This window comes from Antechinus flavipes, chromosome 2 (assembly GCF_016432865.1).
Source record: "Antechinus flavipes isolate AdamAnt ecotype Samford, QLD, Australia chromosome 2, AdamAnt_v2, whole genome shotgun sequence".
NCBI lineage: Eukaryota > Metazoa > Chordata > Mammalia > Dasyuromorphia > Dasyuridae > Antechinus > Antechinus flavipes.
In genome coordinates, this window is record NC_067399.1 from 510,093,482 (window position 1) to 510,111,777 (window position 18,296).

Here is an 18,296-nt window from a genome sequence, read left to right on the forward strand (position 1 = left end):
ATTATACACAGTAACAGTAACATTCTTTGATGGTCATCTTTGATAAATGATCTTCTCAATAATACAATGATCTAAGAGAATTCCAAAAGACTCATGATGAAAAATGCTATCCAAATCCAGAGAAAGAACGATGAAATCTGAATGAATATTGAAGCACACTATTCTTACCTTTTTGTTATTTTTTTTCTCGTCATTTTCTCCTTTTGTTCTGATTCTTCTTTCACAACATGAATAATGTAGAAATATGTTTTTTTTTAAATTCCTGCTATAACTCATGGGATAAGTAGTGTTCCAGCCTTTGCCTTAGAACTTCCATTGAAGGTGATCTCATTCCATCCTAAACAGCCTTTTCCACTTATAATATTTGCTTCTTTTTACTTTTTACTGTTGCTTTTAGTTCCACCTGCTAGGACCAAACCAAACAAATCTAATATTTCTTTGATAGATTACCGTCCTCTTTCATAAGATTTGTTACATAAATTTACAGAGACAGCTAAGTAGCACATCGGATAGAGCACCAGCCCTAAAGTCAGAAGGATCTAAGTTCAAATCCAGTCTCAGACACTTAATACTTCCTAGCTGTGTGACTGAGCAAGTCACTTAACCCCAATTGCCTCAGCAAAAAATAAGTAAGCAAATTTACAAATCAAAAAATGATTGTTTTTCAGGTCTTCATCCTTCTGTTTTGGGGTTCATAAAAATGACCAGATATTAAGCTTAGTTAGGAAGCAGCTAGGTGAAACAGTGGATAGAGTGTCAGCCTTGGAGTCAGAAAGAATCCCCTTCATGAATTCAAATATGGCTTCAGACTACTAATAAGTATTAGTTGTATGAATCTGGACAAGTCATTTAAGTTTGTTTACTTCAGTTTCCTCATCTGTAAAATGAAATGGAGAAGGAAATAAATGTTCCAGTGCCTTTGCCAAGAAAACTCAAATAGTGGATCAGGAAGATTAAGATATAGATGAAAAAGACTGAAGAACAATGCTTAGCTAGAATCAGCTCCATTATTAAGTTCTAAACTATGCATGTCAAGTATACTTGACATGTTATTAAAATACATGGGCTAATTATTTTCAAAGAAAGGCCATAGCATTAAATTTATAACACTCATTTAAAGATGTTACATTAAGAGCGAAGAGGATACTAGAAAAAGAGAGAGAGAGAGTAGAAAAAGGAAAAAGAAAAGGGAAAGGAAAAAGGAAAACAGGGTAATAAAAGAGAAAAGGAAATATCACATGAGGAATTGAAGATTTAAAGAAATTAAGTAATTTACCAAAGTTCACATAGATTGGATTTTAAAAGTGCCATTATGATTAAATAGAATGTTCTTTCTGCTACTCAATAGTGTCTCAAAATTGAGAATCTGCTAAAATCCATACATGAAAAAGAATCACTTTCCCATTTAGTTAATCTGGAGTTGAGTCCCAATTCTGCTAATGACTAGCTGTATGACCTAAGGCAAGTCATTCCTCCTACTTGGGCCTCAGTTTACCCTTCTGTAAAATGAGAGAACTGGACTGGAAGTTTTAATTTTTATGGTCTTCTGATTGGTGGCAGAAAGAAACCTTGGTATTCAATAGCTCCTTCTCTCAAGCAACCTCTCTTTCCATTTGGGATGCTAATCTGGTGATACTTAACCCAGAAGGCCCAGGAAGCTATAAGGTGATGTTATGAAGTGCCTCAGAATTTTTTCTTCTTGAGAAGATACCCTGGTTAATAAAACGAGAAATCTACTATCTGGGGAAAAAGAGACATTTTTTTTCCCATATTTGTCATGTTGTGTATGAAAATTCATACCAAAAGGAAAAAACCCACAAAAAAAGAAAACAAAACAAAACAAAAAGGTGAAAATCCACATTCACTATCCATAGCTCTCTATCTGGATGCAGATGCTCTCTCCATCCCAAGTCTCTTAGAATTGGCCTGAATTACCTCTTGCTTGAAAAATCCATCAGAGTTAATCATCACATAATCTTGTTGCTGTGTACAGTTTTCTCTTGGTTCTACTCACTTCATCTAGCATTAATTCATGTAAGTCTTTCCAGGCTTTTCTGAAATCATCTGATTCATCATTTCTTATACAACAGTAATATTACATAACATTCATATATCACAGCTTGTTCAACTATTCCCCAACTAACGGTTTCCAGGTCCTTGCCGCTACAGAAAGATCTTAAGTATTTGGTGTCGTGGAGTCCCTTTGGCAGTCTGGTAGAGCCTATGGATATCTTCTGGGAGTAATGTTCTTAGACATATAAAACGTGGGACTGGGAAGAAAAACAATTCTAGTGAAAGTTATCAAAGTTTTTTTTTTTTTTTAAGTAAGTTCAGAGTCGTTAAAAAAAAAACTGTGATCTGCGAGGCCCTGGTCCTTCCTCTGCTGTGTTGCCCTCTAAAGTGGAAAATCCTAGATTTAGGGGGGTAGGTAAACCAGAACGCAGTTGTCCCTCAACAGGGAAGCGCGAAGCCTGTCATTTCGCGCATGCCTGGTGTCAACCACACACACGCAGGTGAGACAGAGACCTCAAAAGGGGAAAGTGGGTGGGGCGGTGGAAAGACGAGAAACGAGTCAACCTTGCGCACGCCTGCGCAGTCACCTCCCCCTCCCACCCTCGTGTTGGGAGACGGCGCGTGACGCATGACGTGCGGCTGCTGTGCGCATCCTTACGCTTGAGAAGTGTTAAGTTCTCGCCTTTGGAGTAGGTTGGGAACGGGGGAGGGAGGGGGATGTGGGTTTGTTTTTTTTAAGTGTGGGAAGTGAAGGGGGAAAAAGAAGAGAAGCAGGGCAAGAAGGAATGTCCTACGGTGGCCGCGGAGGGACGACTGCTACGGTTCCCTTACTGGGACAAACGCTTCCCACAGACGGCCTAGGACTCCCCTTCCCCGGCTGGGCCGTGCCTGATTGGGACCCATGAGGGGCATATGCGGGCGGAGGCCCCCAGCGGCCTCCCCCGGGCTCTGGGCCTGACCCTCACGGTGACCTTCCTCCCTCCGAGGGCCTGGCACCATGCGGCCTCCTCCACCCTCGTCTCGCCGCTCCGGCCTCGAGGGACAGCAGGGGCCCCAGAAGCGCGGACCCCCAGCCCTGGCCTCCGCCCCGACGGCCCCCGGCCCCGGGCTCTGGAATTGCCACCCCGCCGCGGAGGCCGCGCACGGTGAGCGAATCGGCCCGGGCCTGACAAAGGCGGGAAAGGGAGCTAGCCAGGGAACTACAGGAGAGAGAAGAGGGGCGTATCCGGGGTCGGAGGTCAGGGGATGGTCTGGGAGTGGACCTTCGAAGAAGGGTTCGTAGGGCGATTTGCCCGATGTCATGAGTGAAGAAGAGGAGGATCCCCATTGATTCCACTGAGGCCTTCTCTGCTTCCTCCTGGGAGGGGGGGCGGGGCGGGGATGGGATAGTCTTAGCCTCCCTTGGCTAGGACGCAGTCTTTGAACTTGACTTCTCCCATGTTCTGCCTGTTCCTTTCTTGCCAGCTTTGCGGGGGAACTCTGCAAGTTCAAAGGGAAACTCAATGGAGTGAAAGGGAAGTCATGTATTGGTCCCATGAATAGTCATTTGGGGAAAATTGTTTTTTTCAATTTCTTTGATCTTTGTGAATTTCTCTTGGGCATAAAAACCTGCTCAGATTGGAGAGTGGGATGCAAAAGTTAGATCGGAGTGTTTTTTTTTTTTTTTTTTTTTTGGGGGGGGGGAATAGTTGGTGGTTGTGCGCCTGAATCCCGACTTTTGGTTTTTATTTGTGTTTCCCTTTGCCTCCTCATTTGTTTGAGGGTCCCGAATAAAATTAATTGAAATGCACACTATTATTTTTCATTTAGATGTGAAATACCAAAACTATTGGGGACAGTATTCCACATGGAAAGGCTTGGTCATAGGGCTATTTCTTGTCTCTGCTTTATAACCCCAATTTCTTGATGAGAACAATTGCAACATTTTTCCTTTTAAGGTGAATACATCCCAAATATAAAGTCACGGGGAAGCAGAGAATTTCAGAGCAGAGTGAATCAGGTGTTGTATGTGTCAGGTTACATGTGGATATTTCTGCTTCAAGGCCCTCATGGAGCTGAAGGGACTGAGATGGAATGTGTTGTGTTCCACATATATAAAAATAATAATATGTAAGTTTGTGTTATATGGGGGGGGCTTCCTAAATTTGCACCACACTTTGAGTAAGTGCATAAGATAATAAAAACAAATCCCCATCATAGGTGTAGGTAGCTAAAGATTAACAGCACATTTGTTAAGAATAAATGAAAACTCATGATTCATACTGAGAAGTTTTAAGATCTGTCATCAATCAGTATATATTTCATAAGTACCTACTATGTGCCAAGCATTGTACTAAGTGCTAGAAAATGATTAAATTTTCTGAGGTGTCTCAGAGAATGACTTTCTTTACTTAGCATATGGAAAAGAACAAATAAAGAACAGCCTATGTATTCCTCTGTTAGGGTCAGATGGCATATAAATTATGTGGACTAAAGCTAACCTTTATTTTCTGAAAACTTTAGTAAAATAACTTTATTTTGTGATATAATTAAGTTCAGAAGCAACAATTAACTTTGGTATCAGAATGATTTTTAATTGGAGATTCCATGGTGCCTCACAAATTGATAGGAAAAAGAATAGAAGTGACTGTAAGCAAATTCAATGATAAACTCTCCCAATTTAATAATGGAACGTGGACTTTGTATGCCTATGTTTTTATTAACCTTGAAATATATTGTAAAATGATAATTTGTGGGCAGAAGCACAAATTAATATATTATCAAATGAGGGTATAATCATTTCGTAATTCTTGGAAATTGGCATATCTAAGACATGGTAAAAGAAAAAAGAGCACCCAATTGTTTACTGTCAACTAAGTGAAATGTCTTCATTGAAATGTTAGAGATATTTATTCTCTAGGAGTTGGGAGATGGGGGGAAGAGATGCAAATAAAGATATTTTGAAGCAAACAGAATGATACATTGAATCATTGAATCCCTACTGTGCTTGGCTAGAAACTGCATGGGAATCTTCAGCCACTACCTTCTGCATCTTGGAAGCTGGGAGGTTGTTTCTAATCTATGAACATAATAGTCAATAAATAAGCTTAAATCGCTGACAGGTTTCATCTTTCTACTTGGTAAGCTTTGCTTCATTTGTAACAGAACCTCATCCTTTATCCTTATTGGGATTTTTTAAATGTACTTTCAGCTTTTCCATAAGAAATTAAAATGCGCAAACTACAATATTTATTAGAGGAATAGTTTATATGTCTAAATTCATCATTAAAAACAAAAAACTATTCAGAATTTGCAGTTGTTTTCTCATAAGCTCCTACTGAATGAGTAACTTTGAACAAGTGAAGCCATGACTATGGCTGATTTTGTGAAATTGGTCAAATGGTTAAATCTGTATCTTAATTGGCAAAACATAAAATTGATTAGTGTTTAGTGAATCCATAATCTATTCCTGTTGGTATGATAGATCCTAAGTATCAGTTATAGGTGATTGCTTTACTTGCTGAGTATCCTTTAAATGCATTGAGATCTGTGAAAAATGCAGCTATTAGTGATGGACTAGGGATTAAGGCGGATTATTATTGTTAGTGTGAAAATTTTGCAAAAAATTAAAAGAACTATCACTTCTGTTTTCTTCCTTCGTTGTTTCTCACTGAATGCATAGCATAGCACTATCATAAATAGTAGGAAGATATTAAAGAACATAAAAGAATTTTTTTTTCCTTCCACCCACCCCCAGATTTTTCTTTTGTATGGGAACTGAGAAAAATTGGTCAGTCATCATTTTGGAATCCTGTGTGAGGCATACTTTTTGCCTAACAGCTTAGACTAGGTGTCTGGGGGCATGTCATGGCAGACATTTGCTGTGTGACCCTAGGTATGTCATTTAACTTTTCTGACTTTAAGTGAAATAGGAGTAAAAATAGGACATGCCTTTCCAGAGTTGTTGTGAGGATAAAATGTGACAATTTTAAAAAAGCATTTTGCCATACTCTATTAAATGCTCACTGTTATTGAGGACAGTGATGTTTTGCCTGTTTTTGTCCAGATCAGTGGTTTCATTTTCTATTAATGGTTTATTGGTTTATCCACAGTTCTTCAGTTTCCAATCTTAGTGAGTTGCCTAAAGTTCTGAGAAGCAGTTTGTTTGCTCTTGGTCACATGGGTATTATATGTGTGTCAAAGTTTAAATCTAAGTTGTCTTAATTGAGGTCTGCCCTCAATTCACTAGACCATGGCTGCCCTTCTATAGTTTGCTTTCCGTTAGTTTATATTTTAGAATAGAGGACTGAAGCATTATGTAGTGCCAGGCTTCATTCAACTTCAGTCTTTAGGAGCTCTTTACTCTGAATAGCACTTTTAAGATGACCTGAATTCTTAGGGCTTCGGAGGGGATCCAGATTGTCTACATTAGTAAGGTCCTCATTCTTGTACTCACTCTCACCCCACCTTTCCCATTAGATGCTAAATTCTGAATAGGTCCTTAGTCCTAGTATCTCCTAATGCTTAAGATAAATACTTGTACATGACTAGTGCCTAATAAATGCTAACTCAATTGAATTAGTAAACTCTTTAAATATAATCTAATCTAGCCTCTTTATTTTTCAAGTAGGGTACTTGTCTATAAGAGACTAGTGGATGATAAGATCCTGAAAAGAGTGAATTAGTAATTAGGGCACCTGGATTCAAATCAGCACTTATTTGGCCCTAAGCATCGAGCCTCATTTTCTTCAAAAGTATAAGGCAACTACATCAGGTGATGCCTTCTAACTTTAAATTTTATGATCTCTAAAGTCTAGAATGCAGATGTTGTGACTTCCAGGCTACTGCTCTTTCTGCCTTATAAACTTGTTTGTGTTTTTCATTATAAAAATATACAAATATTTTTAGAATTTATTTGTGCTATTTCTTCTATTAGATGGTACACTTCCTCAGGATAAAGACCATCTTATTTTGGTTCCTTACAGCTGAATTGCTTTTTCTTTTTGTTGCTTTTTTTCTTCCTCTAGGCATGTACCTCCCTGGAAGTACAGCAGAGAGTTCACAGGCCTAGACCCTTCACTTCTGTTCCTTGCCCATGGATGATGCTTATTATGCACACAGTCCGTCCTCCTCTAGAACTCAGTGAGCCGTGGGGTACCCAATGCCTGTAATTCCCATACCCCGGCGTGTCCGGTCTTTCCACGGCCCCCATACCACATGCCTGCATTCCGCCTGTGGGCCTATAAGAACCACTCACTTAGTGCGTACCAAGTACAACAACTTCGACATCTATTTGAAGTCCCGATGGATGTATGGATTTATCCGCTTCCTGCTCTACTTCAGCTGCAGCCTGTTTACCTCCATCCTCTGGGTGGCGCTCTCCATCCTGTTTTGCCTTCAGTACCTTGGCATCCGCATCTTTCTGCGTTTCCAGTACAAGCTGTCCATCATTCTCCTACTGCTGGGACGAAGGCGGGTTGATTTCAGCTTGATGAATGAGCTGCTCATTTATGGGATCCATGTGACTATGCTGCTGGTGGGAGGTCTGGGCTGGTGTTTCATGGTCTTTGTGGACATGTAAATAGGAAGTGTGCATGCAGGATTGGGCAGCTGTGACAACATCTGATGTATCCACTTTCTCTTTTGGTTTTATTTATTTATTTATGACTGATATGTGTATATGCAGTATATAGATATTTTCTTTGGTAAAGACAATGACCTGTCTCTGAATGAAATGACACAGGGCAAATCGTTTTTCCTTCTATTTGTCTCCCATCCCAAAGATGGGATTTTCACCATACCAAACAAAGCAAGTAGTGCCCTGATCAGAGGCAATGTTTTTGTTTGCTCTCTGACCATCTTACTGTGTTTATGGCATGGGAAAGGAAAGGGTTGTGACATTTATAAAAGTGAAATCAAGGTTGTCTCCTCCCTCAGTTTGCTTTTTGGCTCTCAACTTCCTCTCCCCCTGCTGCTACATTGTATTCTTCTCCTTTCTTCTATTTTAATGTAGTTTGTGTTCACATTTAATAAATGTAATGCAGTAGGGTCCTCTTTATCAAGTCTGCACTTTCAAGATCTTGGTGTGACTTCCTCTTCTCCCCAGTCTCATGTTTAGGGGTATTTCTTATACCTACCAAAAAGAATGGGACATGCCCCAACGTTTTTGCTCTGTGTACTGTCCAGGGAGCAAACCTGGAAGCAGTTACTTTCCCTATGGGCCAAATGTCCACTCTCCCTTAGTGTTCTCACCCCCTACCCTGCCTTAGGAAAAAGTTGGACTCTGTATTAGTAATGCAGTGCACTGCCATTAAACCACTTGCATGGCCCTGGGTTTCTAGATTGCACAGGTGCAATGCAAGTTCATCTTTCTTATTAAACAGAGAGCTACAATTGAGAAATGAAATGACAAGGTTGAATGCTAGTCCAAAACCTAGAGGGAAATGAATAATTTTGTTTGGTTACAACCAGATTTGGTGTTTCACAGACCTAGGCCCATTCTGAAAGCAAACTGAAGCAAACAGCGCCAAGATCCTCATTCAGGGAGTCTGGTTCTAATGCCGCAGCTCATAAGAGAGCTGTGTTCTCTGGAGCCCTGTAAGTTTCAGTGGTGCCAAATTCAGAAGCAAAGCAAATATAGAGTTCTTTATACATCAGTAGCCAGGTCTGTAGAGAATGCAATATTACATTATAATATATTTTAATCTGTCTAAACTTACATTTCTGGGAAAGCTGATAAATGTTTTACTTGCTTTGGAAGGCATTTGAATTCTTCATTTCTTTTACAGAAATCTCCCAGAATTTGACTTCTTTGTGAAATACTATAGTTATCTGAAATCTTTGGACAGATAATGCTAAAGCCAGTTATTATGGAAAATGTTTTCTAAAATGGCTAGTTTTTAAAAGCATTTCTTCTAAACTTTAAGGCATTTGAATGAACATTGAATCTTTGTTTATTAAGGGCTTGTCTGTTCTGTATTTCCTGCCTTGGTTGCTATGAAAGCATTTAAGATATAAGATGAATTCAGGTATATAAAGAGATGCAGGAACAGATGGACTACAAAGGAACAAAGATCCCATTTTCATTGGAATACCTTTAAATAAGAAGGAAGAGAAATAAAATATGCAAGAGAATATTTCTTGAAGGTTTTCTGTCACCGTTCTCTAATTGGTATTTTTTATTCTGGGTTGTGATAACTACTTGAGGGAAGCAATTTTACTAGTTATTGAAAAACTAATTAGGTAAGCTAATGTTGGTCATTAATTCCTTGTCCACCTAAAATCATTTTCTGATTTTTATATACATGTGATGGTCAAAGTGTGCATTCTTATCTGACTCAAGTCTCAGCACATATAGCCATTTCCAGGACCAGGGCAAAAAAAAATTTTTTTGACTGGGTGGAGCAGAGAAACCCTTTCCTAAGCCTAGTTTATGAGGTTAGGCTGTAAGGAAAAAATGCCTGTTGTTTCACAAACTTAAGAAAGTTAGAATCAGGGAAAATGATGGTTGTTTAAAAAAAAAAAAAACAAAAAAAACTTGCTCTTTGATTTTTTTTTTTTAAGTTTGCTTCTCTGCCAAAAAAAAAAAAAATATATATATATATATATATATATATATATTTTAAGGTGGTTAAATTCGTGAAGCAAAGCTAGTTTTAAAAATTGATTATGTGATGGGCAGAAATGATATCTTTAAATGCATTGACTTCATTTTTACTGCCTGCTAAAATCCTATTGCATTAGTCATGCAGATTATTTTTTTCAAAAAATTTTTTTTTTCTTTTTAAATTCATTCAGCCTAAATCCACTAAAACATTTATGTCTTTGAAGTGGAGCTCCCTATTGGATGCACTGATTGAGGGGTCTAGTATGGGTGTGCTTTTTAACAAAGTCCTACTAGCAGGAGGTATCTTGCTATTTAGTGTATGAATGTATAAACAGCAATGCAAGTGTTTGAATTGTACCTTGAATTGACTTTGGAACACAAAAAAACAAACACAGCTCAATGTCTTGAGTGCCTGTTAAATTCTTTATGAGAAGTACCACCTGCATTAAACTTATTTTTTTAATGTGTTGATGGAGTGATTGCTTATATTCAGATATATTTTAGTTATATTGTTAGTAGAGGATGAAATCAAAATTGTAGTTTTTATTGTTTTAAAAACTTGTCAGGTTGTTACTTAAAGATCTTTCTAGGCTTTTGGACAACTTTTGGACATGGGAAAAATTCTTGCATTTCATTTTTTTTAATATCCCAACTCATAGGTTCTTTTCTTATCTTGAAGCACTCATAATACCCAGAAATGTCATTTAAAAGAAAAATTGGTTTAGTAGTAAATCACTAAAAATTTCTAAATTACATATTTAGTCTGTTTAAATTACTTCAGGGGACTTTTCAGAAAAAAATAAGCTACTTTAGTATCCAGCTTTTGATGTCTAAAAATTTTTGCTGTTGAATTCACTTTTTAAAACAAAATAGTATTTTAATAAGCTTAAAAGAAATACTAAAATGGTTTTACTGAAACTAGAATGATCACAAGTGGCTGTGTCAGCTATCTACTTAATTATATAGGAACAAATTGGATTATTTAAAAATGGCCACTTTTGAAATCTGTTAGCGATAGGTCTTTCCATCTGCTTTAATCCTATAGACCTCTTTCTCTAGTATAATACTTTCCTTTGCCTATCTTGAGATTAAAATTGCTATAAGCATGCCAAGTCTCTTACCTAGTTAATCTTACTACTTTCCATAGAAAATCAATTATTATTTTTATGTGTAAATATTTTAAAAGCCAGGATAATCACTGTAGGATGCAAACACTTAAAAGCAGCACTCACAATTCCTATTAGGAGGAATAAGATAGAAGCTTATGACCATATACTTTGTTCATTTTTATTTTTAATGTAATAGATTTTAGGTGGTTGGTTTGAGGTTTTTGTTTTTTGAAAGATTGAAGGTGTGGAATAAAGATTTAGTATATACTAAGCTTTATGCACTAAAATATGAGGAGTTTCAGAAAGCCTCTCTCTCTTATCCGTGGATGACATTCGAGTGTAATCAGTAGAAAAAGCCAGTCCATTATCTAAAGGCAAGTAAGTTAGGGCATGAGAATAGTTCATAAACAAAAAAGCTTAGAATCTTCCAGGAAAGGCTTAACTGGCCAAGCTGGGATAATGAGAGCAGCCTAGGCTTTTCACGACTTCAGGGGATTAGAGTTAGACCCTGTTTTCACATACAACATGATATTTTGACAGGGTAGTATTTGTTTTAGTTATATTTTGCCAGCCTGACACATTGTCCTGCTAAGTAAATGAACCTTATGGTCTCCCTCCATTTGACAGGTTCTCAGTTTTACAAAGATTTACATTTCTTGAGGCTTTCAAAGACATGCTGAGCTTTTACAAGTTAGAGGTTGGATGTTTGCTAAAAGGGCAAAGTTATGCATCTTCCTCTGCCTCTGTCTTCCACATCTCTTTAATGAGCTGGACAGATCGCTCTGCTTTGCCAACAAATGTGCTATTTATTGTTTACTAGAGCATCTACTGTGGCAAATAAACAGAAGACTGTCAGAGGAAACATTTTATTGACTGATTAAGGCACTGTTCATAGGAAGATCTGGGATCCATCTGATGACTCAGCAAGGTAGTTGATGCTATACTTAAAAAGTTGTTTGTCTTTTACTTGTAGTATGATGCAAGGTAGAATCAAATCCTGAACAATTAGAAAAAAAGTCAGGAATCTCTTTGCTAGATGAATAAGACATTCTTAAACTGAAGAATGCCAATTTCCTGGGGGAAGATTTTCCTTTGAAATAGCCTATTTATAACTGATTTATTTGCTTGTTATGGACTCTACATCATGCATGAAACAGTGAAAATGACTAATATGCTTGAAAACAATGTCTGGAGATCCTGAATGATACATCAGACATTTTGGGGAGATTGCTTTTAAGACAAAAATAATATAAAGGGCAAGGAAATAAATTTATTATAAGTAGGCAATGAGGAAGCTCTTCAATGATAATCCATAGACTGCTTGTATAGTTATTTTTTTTAAGGACCCATTGTTAATTTCACATGTAAAAGGTAAAGTTCTATAAATTAATCCAAGTCTTTGAGTACCTATTTTTACCTATCTTCTGCCCTAACATTTGTGATATGGGACTAGAGGGAAAGAAAGATAAACCTAAACCATAGTCTATGCTCTCAGGGTCTTTCTAGTTGTCCAGTAAAGTTATATTCATAAAATAGCAAGCAATATAAGACTTTTATCATGTGGAAACCCTCATAAGAGTAATTAATTTTCTTGTAACATGTCTTTAGTTTCTCCTTAGCCTGGAAAGGGTCCACTTACTAAACAGGAATATGTGAATAGAGCACCAAAACCCAGCCATTGTGAATTTACATAGCATCCATGTTTTCTGCCTGTCTAATGGAGGGAAAGAACTAGAGTATAGGATCATAAAGAAAAAATTATTTATCTTTATCATGATAAGCATTACTGTATTTATAATCATATTTAAGATAAATATAGTCATATATGTGACTATCAGAATAAATGTAATCATTTAATTGAATTCTTAAATTTTTTTAAAGTTTAGATTTTAATTTATTTGTGATTATTTCAGTGTTATCTGGCTAGAGATAGGGAGATGGGCTAGACAGCCTCTCAAGATTAGCTCTTTGTGATGCATTCCTTTGCAAAGCATCATCCTGGGTATCCTGCTTGTGTATGATTTGAAACCCATGAATCATTAGATAAATTGTCTTGTGTGAGAAGTCACTGTGTGATGGATTTTTTTTTCAGTCAGTTTTTAATCATGACTGATTCTGTGACCCCTTTTGAAGTTTTCTCGGCAAAAATACTGGAAAAGTTTGCCATTTCCTTCGCCAGTTCATTTTACTGATGTGGAAATTGAGGTAAGCAGGATTAAGTGACTTGCCCAAAGTCAAACAGCTAGTAAGTGTCCAAGGTGGGATTTGAACTCAGGATGATGAGTATTCCAGATTACGGGTCTGGCATTCTAATATCCACTGCACCATTTACCTCTCTGTATGTGACACCATCTCCTCTTAAAATGTCCCATGGTAGGGGATAGAATTTAGAGGAGAGACTGCTTTTGATTGGTTTCAAGTCTGGACCTACTCCCTGGAATATTGTCCCTTGAGTAGTCTTGCAGAGAGGCTTAACATTTAAGGTGCTGTTTCACCACTAGAGGACTAATTTTTCCGCTACAGAATCTTATGAAAATCTATTCTGTAGAAAATGCAATCTGTAGGTTACACTGGCATATATGAAATCAAAGTTTTTTTCCAAATATCAAAGGAATGTGGCTAAGCATTACCCTGTTTTACCAACTTTCTTTCCATATGTGATCAGAGAGAGGTTGTAGGATAATAACTGCACTGAACCTAAAAGGATTTATAGGATTTATGACTGCCAGAGAATATCATAATTAGGATGACCAAGATTTGGCCCCGTGACAACAAAATTTAGAAGGTGCTGACATCATTTAGGCAGGTAAAAACAACTGAGCTTAGCACCTAGTTAATAACAATAATTATTTAAAATAGGAAAATACCAGATGGTAGATTTCTCTGGAGGGAAAATGAAGTGCCTCCCTAGACAAAGTTTTCATGGAGGCATTTTAAATATACTATGCTATGAGAACCAGGGATGGATGCTCTAGGAATATGCTCTTCACCACACTGAACACAGAGAAAGTGATCCTTGGAAGCCCAGCTACTCCCTACCCACACTCTACAGTGTATGTCCCCCTCTGGCCTCTTCTTTTCACTCCCTTTCACCTCTTTGGCCTTGGGTATTCCTTAGGGTCTAGCTTTTACACACCAGGGGATTGAGCAACTTGTTTCTCCAGTTTCCTCCACGGGAGGGCCTTGTTTAGGAATTGATTTAAAGGTGACTTTACTGCTTACACCTAGGTATGTTTTGTGGTACTCAACCAGCATGTCAGAATTGCTAGTGATATTTCTGTTGCCAGCACTAGAGTCTGCAACGAAACTCTGCAGCTGTATCCTGGGAGAAGACTGATACTAGCATAGATCTCTAGCACTCCTTCATCCCACCCCTTAGTTTTTAACTCCAGAATGAAAAGAACAATCATAGACCCACTTGGGGGGGGTAGGGGGGGAGAAAGAATTGTAAATTGTGAGATTCTGCATCCCAGTACCTTGATATTGATGTTGTATGACCTTGAGAAAGCTTCCCTGTCCCTTCTATCATGTGATTGGAGGAGGAGAAGGAGGGTGGAGGGGGAGGGAGCTGGGCTGGTAAGGCATTTAAGTGCTGATTCAGCATTTTCTAGGGGAGAGGAAACTTGCTTCAATCTGCAGAGATGCCATGGATTTTTTTTTTTTTTCTTTTTTGACTTGGTATTTTGGAACAAATCCAATCTCTGCCTGCCTAAATGCATTCAGAAAACTCCTTCCTCTTCATTCCATAGCAAATACCACTTTCACTTTCTGAAATTTTCTTTTCTGATTGTGTCCCAGGCCTTTCTCTGCACCAAACTAGAGCATTTCTCTGAGCAGGAAGGGCATGTTATGAATTTGTTTTTGCTGTCTTTCACTAATTCTAGTTCTCCTAAAACTACCCAAAAATATCTTGCCAGTAAAACAGCAGAAGCTCCAAAAGTCTTCTCAGTTCTCAGAAAGAATTTATCTTCCTATATCTGAATTTTCTTACCTGGGGAGTGCATTTTTTTAAAAAAGAGTGATAATTTGTTTTGGGGAATCAGACCTTCTTTGCCTATTCCCCTAAACCTCTAAAGTCATTATTACTAAGTCGCTTTTCTAGTTCATCTCTCACTCTCTGGCACCCCATTTGGGGTTTTTTTTGGCAGAGATACTGGAGTAGTTTTCCATTTCCTTCTCCAGATCATTTTACAGGGGAGGAAACTGAGACAAAAACAGGAGTAAGTGACTTGCCTAGGGTCATGGTTGTTAGTTATAGACAGATCTATTAATTGACAATATTTATTTGGCACTATGGCTTTAGGTCTTGGTGTTTAGAGGACCATTAAGGTGACTGAAAGCAGGTTTGAGGGAGTAATAGAAAAAGCAGTTTAAGGAAAAAATCAATAGTAGCAGATTGGTGCTGAGGGCCAACTATAAGCTGGTTCTAGTTTACTACCAGTTCCAATGCCACTTTTTCTATCTTGAATACTAATTTGAAATGAGAATATGAGCCATATGAAATACTTCACTTCTTCTGTATTCCTCCAGTCCTTTTTACATCATTGCATTATCTTTCTTTACATATCTTTCTTAATAAGCATTTACTATGTGCCAAGTGTTAGAAATACAAAGACAGAACAACAGTTCTGGCTCTCAAGAAGCCTACATTTCATTTGAAGAGAGAGGACAAAATGTACATATATGGGAATGTACAGGTAACTATTGAGGTGGAGTGGGAGAGTACAAGGAAGTCTTCATATGAAGAATAGCCTTGGATTTTAGTCCTGATGGAAGCTCAGGATCCTTTGAGGTAATGAAAAGAGAACACCTTTCTGGTATACCTGATTCCCAGACAGATGAGTAGCAGAGTGGATAGAGTCAGAAAGACTTGACTTCAAATATCAGCTGTGTGACCCTTTTCATGAATGAACAACAACATGTTTGATATCTAAGGCAAAGACTACTGACTGGATATTGAATGTCCTGTGGGAAGAAAGGTAAGGAGACCTATAGGAAAAGTAGGATGGAGTAAAGATGTAGAATGACTATTTTTGATCCTTAAAGAAATAGAACACAGACCTGTGCTTTGGGGAAAATCACTTTGGTGACTGAGTGAAGGGTAAAGGACAGAGATATTAGAAGCAGAGAGACCTGTTAAGAATATTTTTTTTAATAAATGAATCTCCTGGAAGAGCCAACAGTGGCAAGTTCCTCTTTTTACTCCTACTTAAAAATTCTCACAGATCAAAAATGTATATTAAATTTGCTTTGTATAGGGTTAGGAACAAGAGTGTGCCCGTATTCACATTCAAGGCTAGTACTAGATGATCATATTCAGAAGTTGACCCAAGTCAGAACATTGACATAGTTCACACAAAAAAGCAGCATAGAAAGTAGTAAGAAAAAGCTGCTGGATTTGGAATCAGAAGCCTTGGGTTCGAATTTGGAATAGTTGTGTGGCCTTGAATGAGTCTCAGATTCAGTTTCCTTTTTTTTTTTAATTTTATTTTTTAGCTTTTTATATACAAAACATGCATGGGTAATTTTTCAACATTGACCCTTGCAAAATCTTCTGTACCAACTTTTCCCCTCTTTCCCCCCCATCCCCTTCCCTATTTGGCAGATAGTCCCATACATGTTAAATATGTTAAAGTATATGTTAAATACAATATATGTATACATATTTATACAGTTATCTTGTTGCACAGGAAAGATCTGATTTAGGAAGAAGGTAAAAATAGCCTGAGAAGAAAATAACAGAAAGAGTGGAAATGTTATGTTGTGGTCCATACTCATTTCCCAATGTTCTTTCTCTGGGTGTAGCTAGTTCTGTTCATTACAGATCAATTGGAACTTATTTGGATCCCCTCATTGTTGAAGAGAGCCACTTCCTTCAGAATTGGTCATCATGTAGTATTGTTGAAGTGTACAATGATCTCCTGGTTCTGCTCATTTCACTCAGCATCAGTTCATGTATGTCTCTGTATTAATCCTGCTGGTCATTTCTTATAGAACAATAATATTCCATAACATTCATATGCTACAATTTATTCATTCTCCAATTGGTGGACATCCCTTCAACTTCCAGTTTCTAGCCACTACAAAAAGGGCTGCCACAGACATTTTTGTACATACGGGTCCCTTTCCCTTCTTTAATATCTCTTTGGGATATAAGCCCAGTAATAACACTGCTGGATCAAAAGATATGCACAGTGTGATAACTTTTTGAATATAGTTCCAAATTGCTCTCCAGAATGGTTGGATCTGTTCACATCAGTTTCCTTTTCTGTAAAATGAAAGTGTTGAACTAGATGGGTCCATTCCAACTAAAATCTATGATTCCCTGATCTTTGAAACTCAGTGACTCCTTAAACAAGTTTTCAGAGACTAGCAGCTAAAATTATTGCAACCAGAAAAATGCCATCTTTGGCTGCATTCCCAACATAGTTGAGACCTTCTTTCTTTGTTGGAGCTAGGAACAATTAGGTGCTTAAATGCTTTTACCTGAAAGTGATTAGAATATTTAGGAATTGCTGGGCTGGCCTACCAGACAGGTAGAGGTGAGGGAGAAGTGAAGTTGAATTAGCTCCCAGAGCCCATCCCAGGGCTCTTTTGTCTTGAGAGTCCCTCATTGAGTTTATAGAGTTTATCACAGTTTTAAAGTTTTCAAAGCTATTTAACTATGTTAACTAAGTGGATCCTTACAAAACACCCATAAAGTAGGTGCTATAATTATCCTCATTGTACAGTTTACACTGAGAGGTTGTGTTTTACCTGGGGTCTCACTAGTAGAGAAGCAGAATTTGAGACCAAGACTTACACACCTTAGTTAAGGTGACTAGGCATCTTATATCCAGACAGATTTGGATTTTAATGTCATTGACATACATTATCCCTCACCAACTCTTTTTTTCTTTAGCCTTTCTAAGGTTCTCCCTTTCCTCAATCTTGTGGTTACTGCTTATTCTCTCACGCCTAAAGGTCTGCCTTGGAGCAGAAAACAGTTAAGCAAACTAGGGCTTTTCTCCTGGTCTCCTGTTCTTTGTGGAACTGCCTCTTAGCCTTTCAGCAGTCTTGTTTGTCCAGAAAAACTTTCATAGATCCCCACCTTCTTTCTTCAATTGCCACAGTCTTATGAGTAAACAAATACCTCCACCCTGCCCCCTCAAAACAAAAGTCACAAGATTTTATTAGCTTCATTCGACTGTTATCTTAGTATGATCAAAGAGAGTGGGATTTGGGACATCAAAGGAACCTGGTTTTAATATCAAAGCTCTGCTTTCTACTGCCTAAGTAATCTTGGAGTAGTAACCCTCTGCCTCAGTTTCCTTAGTTATTAAAAAAAGAGGGGTCCAAACAGGTTGGACTCTGTACTCCCAAATTTTAAGATCTGAAATCTAGAGACAGTACAAAGCTAACTGAAATTGAAGTTACAGAATCAAGTTTCAAACATAAGGAGTAGCTAGATGGTGCAGTAGCTAGAGCACCAGCCCTGAAGTCAGGAGGACCTGAGTTCAAATATGACAACAGACACTTAACACTTCCTAGCTGTGTGACCCTGGGCAAGTCACTTAACCCCAATTGCCTCAGCAAGAAAAAAAAAAAAA

At 37.9% G+C, this 18,296-nt stretch overlaps 1 protein-coding gene across 1 annotated transcript; it reads left to right on the forward strand.

Moving 5' to 3' along the window:
- Nucleotides 1–2,613: 2,613 nt before the first annotated feature.
- TMEM250 (transmembrane protein 250) lies at nucleotides 2,614–10,065 on the forward strand. The gene is made up of 2 exons (XM_051980346.1): nucleotides 2,614–3,158; nucleotides 7,020–10,065. The coding sequence occupies exon 2, from the start codon at nucleotides 7,154–7,156 to the stop codon at nucleotides 7,571–7,573; it is 420 nt and encodes a 139-aa protein (XP_051836306.1). The 5' UTR covers nucleotides 2,614–3,158; nucleotides 7,020–7,153; the 3' UTR covers nucleotides 7,574–10,065.
- Nucleotides 10,066–18,296: the final 8,231 nt, after the last annotated feature.